Source organism: Ranitomeya imitator, chromosome 4 (genome assembly GCF_032444005.1).
Source record: "Ranitomeya imitator isolate aRanImi1 chromosome 4, aRanImi1.pri, whole genome shotgun sequence".
Classification (NCBI taxonomy): Eukaryota; Metazoa; Chordata; class Amphibia; order Anura; family Dendrobatidae; genus Ranitomeya; species Ranitomeya imitator.
In genome coordinates this window covers 694,186,746-694,195,947 of record NC_091285.1, presented here as the reverse complement: position 1 = coordinate 694,195,947, position 9,202 = coordinate 694,186,746, and the positions used below count along the sequence as shown (strand labels likewise).

The 9,202-nt window shown below is 44.0% G+C and overlaps 1 protein-coding gene across 1 annotated transcript; it reads left to right on the top strand.

The window, feature by feature from the left end:
* The first annotated feature begins 1,357 nt into the window (after positions 1 to 1,357).
* On the top strand, positions 1,358 to 2,281 carry LOC138674742 (olfactory receptor 2D2-like). Its single transcript, XM_069762558.1, has one exon. The coding sequence runs from the start codon at positions 1,358 to 1,360 to the stop codon at positions 2,279 to 2,281; it is 924 nt and encodes a 307-aa protein (XP_069618659.1).
* The last annotated feature ends 6,921 nt before the right edge of the window (positions 2,282 to 9,202 follow it).

Here is a 9,202-nt window from a genome sequence, read left to right as displayed (position 1 = left end):
TTGTAAAATTATGCAGCCTGACAAAGGTTAATTATTATTTATGAAAGTATAAAATTAGATCAAGAATGAAGAATTTGTGTTCTTCCGGATATCTCACGTTTTCAAATGTATTCATCATGTTCATTATTCTTGCAATTTTTTAATTATTTATTGCTTGGTTAGCAATGTATGTATTTTAAAGGTTACATCACAATGCACCTTTATGTATTATATATGTATGTTAATTATGTGCACTTCATTCTTATGCTATAATATATGCACATTGCTGCATCACTTCACTGGCATAGGTACTATTTTCAGCTATGTCCTTACCTGCTTGTGCGCATGCGGGCTGACTCTGTGCTGATCGGCGTCGCTGACGGCGTCTTTCTGTGCTTGGCCCTGCCTGTGTACAGGTTTCCCGCAGACGTCTATACGTGGGCGGGTCCCTGTGCTCGGTCGGCCCGCGCTGGTGACGCCCTCGACGACGCTGTCTTCATAGTTACGTCGGCGCGTCGTGCGCCGCTTGGAAGCAGTGCATGTACGGTACCTCTTTGGATTGGCTGGCCCGCCTTTTTAAGACAGCCTCTTGTAGTTGGAAGCCACTCCCCCGGAAGAAGGCTTGAGCGCCGAAACGCGCGTAGGGGACGGTGGACTACACAGGGGCTCCAGGCACTTTCAGGTAGTTATTATGTACAATTGACTCTTCTTTACATCCTCTTGGTTGTGGATTTAGCGGTGGTGTACAGCCTCGCTGTATTGGGGTTTTTTCCTGTTCCATGGTGTGTGCCAATATTTTGGGCATTATATAAATATGATCGTTTGACACACTCTGGTAGCAAGTGGATTATACTATATTACATACACCTGTTGGTGCCTGCTCTCCCTGTGTTTGCCCACACTGGCTCTATCCCTGTCACATCCCCTGTATCTTTTATATATTTATGTGTAATAAAAGTATATATTTTTATCTTCTACTTTGGTGGTGCGTTATCTTTGTTGGAGTTCTGCTGCTTATTGCACCATATCCTATCTGGACTTTGTTTTCCACATCTATATTCTATTTATATGTGGATGTTGGCCTTTTCGTATAGGCTTTAGTATTAGTATTAGTATCACCCAAGTTTCACATGGTCACACAGCCACTTGGTAACCGACTTTCAAAAATATGAGTTGCGGACTGCCATGGTCTTATGGCACAATACTCCGAGGGTCTTCTCCACGTGGGGCTTATCAGCATCGATAATCTGTGTATGAGGCATTTTCTCTACTTATAGATTATTGTGATCTTTTAATGTTTTCATTATTTACATAATTCACTTTCTTACAAGAAAGAGACTTCAATCAGTTTCTTTTGTTTTCAGTGTATTCATTGAAAATGTGTGACGTCAACCAGACTGAAGTCACAGAGTTCCTGCTCCTTGGATTTACCGGTCTATATAAATACAAATTTCTGCTCTTCATCCTTTTCTTCTTCTGTTACTTGATAATTCTGGCTGGAAACCTCCTTATTATAATGTTGGTGTCCACCAATCACAACCTCAATACCCCAATGTTCTACTTTCTCAAGCATCTAGCTTTAGCCGACATCCTTTCCACTACGACCATTGTGCCCATGATGTTAAATATAATTCTATATGACATGAAGGAGGTGCCAGTGAGGATCTGCATCTTCTATCTCCATATGGTCGTCTTATTTGGTTTTAGCCCAATTATTCTGATCGCTATAATGTCTTATGATCGGTACTTGGCCATTTGCTGCCCGATGCGCTACAATTCCATAATGCAACTTCATGTTTGTTTCAAGATGGTTCTGGGCTCCTGGTTTTGGATCTTTGTAATTTCCTTTGAGATGATTTTTGTTTGGCAGTTCGAGTTTTGTGGTAACAACGTAATAGACCACTTCTTCTGCGACTACAGGATACTTCTTGAATTGACGACCTCTGACACTAGCATCTTTACTTTGGCTGACTCTGTAATAGCCGTCATTAGCTGTGTCATCCCTTTTGCTTTAATTCTTATCAGCTATTTGAGTATTTTCTACATCATAATGACCCTTTCATCCATCAGTGGCTTGTTAAAAGCCTTCTCCACATGTGGCTCCCATCTCACCACTGTGTGCATCTACTATGGAACTCTCTTCATAATTTACATGCCAACATCCAGTGACAGATCATTGAGCGCAAACAAGTTTTTATCTCTTCTGTACATTGTGGTGTCTCCAATGATGAATCCCATCATTTACAGTCTGAGGAATCAGGAGATCAGGAGAGCTCTTCAACAAATGTTCAGAAAATGTTAAGGATATACTTAAATGCAGCAGACATATTTATGAGACTATCTTAGCTGATTAGCTGTATTTCCAGATGGGGAAAGGGAGGAACTATAGATTTGTCTTCTGGGTTTTCTTGACAGAATATTCACAATAAATCATGGATGAGATGATTCAATGACAACATTTTTTTCACTACTTATCACATTTTCTTTTTTTACACAATTCCTCTATATATATTTTTTTATTGAAGCATTCCTCCTCCTTTCAAAGTTTGTATTCACTTATAATATTGCAATCTTCCTATTATATGACACTGCGTACTTACAATTGCTCATTTTGCCCTTCTACTTAATTATTTTCTTTTCCTTTAGATCTATTACATCACGTGACTAAAAACTGATGAGCTGAAACCTTCCAAGTTCTATATGGAATCAGGTGGTCAATTTTCCCTTAATAAATCATAAGTCACCTCAAAAGTTCCTGGCAGGAGGAGGGAGCAGGGTTAGGAGTTAAAGAGGGGAAGGATTTTTGCAGGGAAAAGAGACTTCCTGCTTCTACATAGAGCAGAAAAAGGGAGAAGAATTAGCTGGGTAGAAAGGAAAAATAAACAATTGTACACATACAGTGCTGTATAATACGATAATTGCAATATATTAAGAGGATGAAAACTTTGAGGGGAAGAGGAGTGCTTCTATAACCTTGTTCATTGCTACATAGGTGAACGGTATTTATTGAAACTATAGATTGTTACATACATGAAGATATCATAGAATACAATGTTAAAATTGGAGGGGACCGCCAGGGTCATTGTGTCCTACCCCTCGCTCATTGCATGAGTCACTAAACCATCTCTGTCCTGTTATGAAAGGCAATTCAGAATCACAATGGACATGGAGGTCAGAGCACATACAGTGACCTGACAATAACCCAAAATAATAGAACGAGCTCTGAGACGTGGGAACTCTGCTGACCGCAATCCCTACTCCTATCAAACCACACTAAAGGTAGCCGTGGAGCGCTCCTGACCAGAACCTAGGCGCCTCGTCACAGCCTGAGAAACTAGCTAGTCCTGAAGATAGAAAAATAAGCCTACCTTGCCTCAGAGAAATTCCCCAAAGGAAAAGGCAGCCCCCCACATATAATGACTGTGAGTAAGATGAAAACACAAACATAGAGATGAAACAGATTTAGCAAAGTGAGGCCCGACTAGCTGAACAGAATGAGGATAGGGAAGATAACTTTGCGGTCAGCACAAAAACCTATAAATAACCACGCAGAGGGGACAAAAAGACCCTCCGCACCGACTAATGGTACGGAGGTGGTCCCTCTGCGTCTCAGAGCTTCCAGCAGGCGAGAAAAACAAATAAAGCAAGCTGGACTGAAAAATAGCAACAAAATAACATAAGCAAAACTTAGCTTTGCAGAGCAGCAGGCCACAGGAATGATCCAGGGGAAAAGCAAGTCCTACACTGGAACATTGACAGGAAGCATAGATCAAAGCATCAGGTGGAGTGAAGTAGAGAAGAAGCTAACGAGCTCACCAGATCACCTGAGGGAGGAAACTCAGAAGCTGCAGTACCACTTTCCTCCACAAACGGAAGATCCCAGAGAGAATCAGCCGAAGTACCACTTATGACCACAGGAGTGAACTCTGCCACAGAATTCACAACAGTACCCCCCCCTTGAGGAGGGGTCACCGAACCCTCACCAGAGCCCCCAGGCCGACCAGGATGAGCCACATGAAAGGCACGAACAAGATCGGGAGCATGGACATCAGAGGCAAAAACCCAGGAATTATCTTCCTGAGCATAACCCTTCCATTTAACCAGATACTGGAGTTTCCGTCTTGAAACACGAGAATCCAAAATCTTCTCCACAATATACTCCAATTCTCCCTCCACCAAAACCGGGGCAGGAGGCTCAACAGATGGAACCATAGGTGCCACGTATCTCCGCAACAATGACCTATGGAATACGTTATGTATGGAAAAAGAATCTGGAAGGGTCAGACGAAAAGACACAGGATTAAGAACCTCAGAAATCCTATACGGACCAATAAAACGAGGTTTAAACTTAGGATAGGAAACCTTCATAGGAATATGACGAGAAGATAACCAAACCAGATCCCCAACACGAAGTCGGGGACCCACACGGCGTCTGCGATTAGCGAAAAGTTGAGCCTTCTCCTGGGACAAGGTCAAATTGTCCACTACCTGAGTCCAAATCTGCTGCAACCTGTCCACCACAGTATCCACACCAGGACAGTCCGAAGACTCAACCTGTCCAGAAGAGAAACGAGGATGGAACCCAGAATTGCAGAAAAACGGTGAAACCAAGGTAGCCGAGCTGGCCCGATTATTAAGGGCGAACTCAGCCAAAGGCAAAAAGGACACCCAGTCATCCTGATCAGCAGAAACAAAGCACCTCAGATATGTTTCCAAGGTCTGATTGGTTCGCTCGGTCTGGCCATTAGTCTGAGAATGGAAAGCCGAGGAAAAAGACAAGTCAATGCCCATCCTACCACAAAAGGCTCGCCAAAACCTCGAAACAAACTGGGAACCTCTGTCAGAAACAATATTCTCTGGAATGCCATGCAAACGAACCACATGCTGGAAGAACAAAGGCACCAAATCAGAGGAGGAAGGCAATTTAGACAAGGGTACCAGATGGACCATCTTAGAAAAGCGATCACAGACCACCCAAATGACTGACATCTTTTGAGAAACTGGAAGGTCAGAAATAAAATCCATAGAGATATGTGTCCAAGGCCTCTTCGGGACCGGCAAGGGCAAAAGCAACCCACTGGCACGAGAACAGCAGGGCTTAGCCCGAGCACAAATCCCACAGGACTGCACAAAAGTACGCACATCCCGCGACAGAGATGGCCACCAAAAGGATCTAGCCACTAACTCTCTGGTACCAAAGATTCCAGGATGACCAGCCAACACCGAACAATGAAGTTCAGAGATAACTCTATTCGTCCACCTATCAGGGACAAACAGTTTCTCCGCCGGACAACGATCAGGTTTATTCACCTGAAATTTTTGCAGCACCCGCCGCAAATCAGGGGAGATGGCAGACACAATTACTCCCTCCTTGAGGATACCCGCCGGCTCAGACAAACCCGGAGAGTCGGGTACAAAACTCCTAGACAGAGCATCCGCCTTCACATTTTTAGAGCCCGGAAGGTACGAAATCACAAAAACAAAACGGGCAAAAAACAACGACCAACGAGCTTGTCTAGGATTCAAGCGCTTGGCAGACTCGAGATAAGTCAAGTTCTTATGATCAGTCAATACCACCACGCGATGCTTAGGTCCTTCAAGCCAATGACGCCACTCCTCGAATGCCCACTTCATGGCCAGCAACTCTCGGTTGCCCACATCATAATTTCGCTCAGCAGGCGAAAACTTCCTGGAAAAGAAAGCGCATGGTTTCATCACTGAGCAACCAGAACCTCTCTGTGACAAAACAGCCCCTGCTCCAATCTCAGAAGCATCAACCTCGACCTGGAACGGAAGAGAAACATTTGGTTGACACAACACAGGGGCAGAAGAAAAACGACGCTTCAACTCCTGAAAAGCTTCCACAGCAGCAGAAGACCAATTGACCACATCAGCACCCTTCTTGGTCAAATCGGTCAATGGTTTAGCAATACTAGAAAAATTGCAGATGAAGCGACGATAAAAATTAGCAAAGCCCAGGAACTTTTGCAGACTTTTCAGAGATGTCGGCTGAGTCCAATCATGGATGGCTTGGACCTTAACAGGATCCATCTCGATAGTAGAAGAGGAAAAGATGAACCCCAAAAATGAAACCTTCTGCACAACAAAGAGACACTTTGATCCCTTCACAAACAAAGAATTAGCACACAGGACCTGAAAAACCGTTCTGACCTGCTTCACATGAGACTCCCAATCATCCGAGAAGATCAAAATGTCATCCAAGTACACAATCAGGAATTTATCCAGGTACTCTCGGAAGATGTCATGCATAAAGGACTGAAACACTGATGGAGCATTGGCAAGTCCGAACGGCATCACGAGATACTCAAAATGACCCTCGGGCGTATAAAATGCAGTTTTCCATTCATCGCCTTGCTTAATTCGCACCAGATTATATGCACCACGAAGATCTATCTTTGTGAACCAACTAGCCCCCTTAATCCGAGCAAACAGATCAGATAACAATGGCAAGGGGTACTGAAATTTAACCGTGATCTTATTAAGAAGGCGGTAATCTATACAAGGTCTCAGCGAACCATCCTTCTTGGCTACAATAAAGAACCCTGCTCCTAATGGCGACGATGACGGGCGAATATGCCCCTTCTCCAGGGATTCCTTCACATAACTGCGCATAGCGGTGTGCTCAGGCACGGACAAATTAAACAATCGACCTTTTGGGAATTTACTACCAGGAATCAAATTGATAGCACAATCACAATCCCTATGCGGAGGTAGGGTATTGGACTTGGGCTCATCAAATACATCCCGGTAATCAGACAAGAACTCTGGGACCTCAGAAGCGGTGGATGACGAAATTGACAGGAATGAAACATCACCATGTACCCCCTGACAACCCCAGCTGGACACCGACAAGGATTTCCAATCTAATACTGGATTATGGGCTTGTAGCCATGGCAACCCCAACACGACTACATCATGCAGATTATGCAACACCAGAAAGCGAATAACCTCCTGATGTGCAGGAGCCATGCACATGGTCAGCTGGGTCCAGTATTGAGGCTTATTCTTGGCCAAAGGCGTAGCATCAATTCCTCTCAATGGAATAGGACACTGCAAGGGCTCCAAGAAAAACCCACAACGCTTAGCATATTCCAAGTCCATCAAATTCAGGGCAGCGCCTGAATTCACAAATGCCATGACAGAATATGATGACAAAGAGCAGATCAAGGTAACGGACAGAAGAAATTTTGACTGTACAGTACCAATGGTGGCAGACCTAGCGAACCGCTTAGTGCGCTTAGGACAATCAGAGATAGCATGAGTGGAATCACCACAGTAGAAACACAGACCATTCAGACGTCTATGTTCTTGCCGTTCAACTCTGGTCAAGGTCCTATCACACTGCATAGGCTCAGGTTTAAGCTCAGGTAATACCACCAAATGGTGCACAGATTTACGCTCACGCAAGCGTCGACCGATCTGAATGGCCAAAGACATAGACTCATTCAAACCAGCAGGCATAGGAAATCCCACCATGACATCCTTAAGGGCTTCAGAGAGACCCTTTCTGAATATTGCTGCCAGCGCAGATTCATTCCATTGAGTGAGCACTGATCACTTTCTAAATTTCTGACAATATACCTCTATCTCATCCTGAGCCTGACAAAGAGCCAGCAAATTTTTTTCTGCCTGATCCACTGAATTAGGCTCATCGTACAGCAACCCAAGCGCCAGGAAAAACGCATCGATATTACTCAATGCAGGATCTCCTGGCGCAAGAGAAAACGCCCAGTCCTGAGGGTCACCGCGCAAAAAAGAAATGACGATCCTAACCTGTTGAATTGGGTCACCAGAAGAGCGAGGTTTCAAAGCCAGAAATAGTTTACAATTATTTTTGAAACTCAGAAATTTAGTTCTATCTCCAAAAAACAAATCTGGAATAGGAATTCTCGGTTCTAGCAAAGAATTCTGAACCACAAAATCTTGAATATTTTGAACTCTTGCCGTGAGCTGATCCACACATGAAGACAGACCTTTAATGTCCATTGCTACACCTGTGTCCTGAACCACCCAAATGTCTAGGGGAAAAAAAAGACAAAACACAGTGCAAAGAAAAAAAAATGGTCTCAGAACTTCTTTTTTCCCTCTATTGAGAATCATTAGCACTTTTGGCTTCCTGTACTGTTATGAAAGTCAATTCAGAATCACAATGGACATGGAGGTCAGAGCACATACAGTGACCTGACAATAACCCAAAATAATAGAACGAGCTCTGAGACGTGGGAACTCTGCAGACCGCAATCCCTACTCCTATCAAACCACACTAAAGGTAGCCGTGGAGCGCTCCTGACCAGAACCTAGGCGCCTCGTCACAGCCTGAGAAACTAGCTAGTCCTGAAGATAGAAAAATAAGCCTACCTTGCCTCAGAGAAATTCCCTAAAGGAAAAGGCAGCCCCCCACATATAATGACTGTGAGTAAGATGAAAACACAAACATAGAGATGAAACAGATTAAGCAAAGTGAGGCCCGACTAGCTGAACAGAACTAGGATAGGGAAGATAACTTTGCGGTCAGCACAAAAACCTATAAATAACCACGCAGAGGGGACAAAAAGACCCTCCGCACCGACTAACGGTACGGAGGTGGTCCCTCTGCGTCTCAGAGCTTCCAGCAGGCGAGAAAAACAAATAAAGCAAGCTGGACTGAAAAATAGCAACAAAATAACATAAGCAAAACTTGGCTTTGCAGAGCAGCAGGCCACAGGAATGATCCAGGGGAAAAGCAAGTCCTACACTGGAACATTGACAGGAAGCATAGATCAAAGCATCAGGTGGAGTTAAGTAGAGAAGAAGCTAACGAGCTCACCAGATCACCTGAGGGAGGAAACTCAGAAGCTGCAGTACCACTTTCCTCCACAAACGGAAGATCCCAGAGAGAATCAGCCGAAGTACCACTTGTGACCACAGGAGTGAACTCTGCCACAGAATTCACAACACTGTCCAGCATCTGTTTGAAGACTTCCATTTCATGGGAATGCACCACCTCTCGTGGCCGCCTGTTCCACTGATTGATCACCTTCACTGTCAAAAAATTTTTTTTTCTAATATCTGAACTGTATCTTCTCCCTCTCAGTTTTATCCCATTGCTTCTCAAGTTTCCATGTGCAAATGAGAATAATGATGATCCCGCTACACTGTGACAGCCCTTCAGATATTTGTAGACCGCTATTAAGTCTCTTAGCCTTCTTTTTTACAAGTTATA

Bases quoted from the DNA above. Each gene is read 5' to 3' on its own strand.
- LOC138674742 (XM_069762558.1), top strand. From the start codon at position 1,358: ATGTGTGACGTCAACCAGACTGAAGTCACAGAGTTCCTGCTCCTTGGA.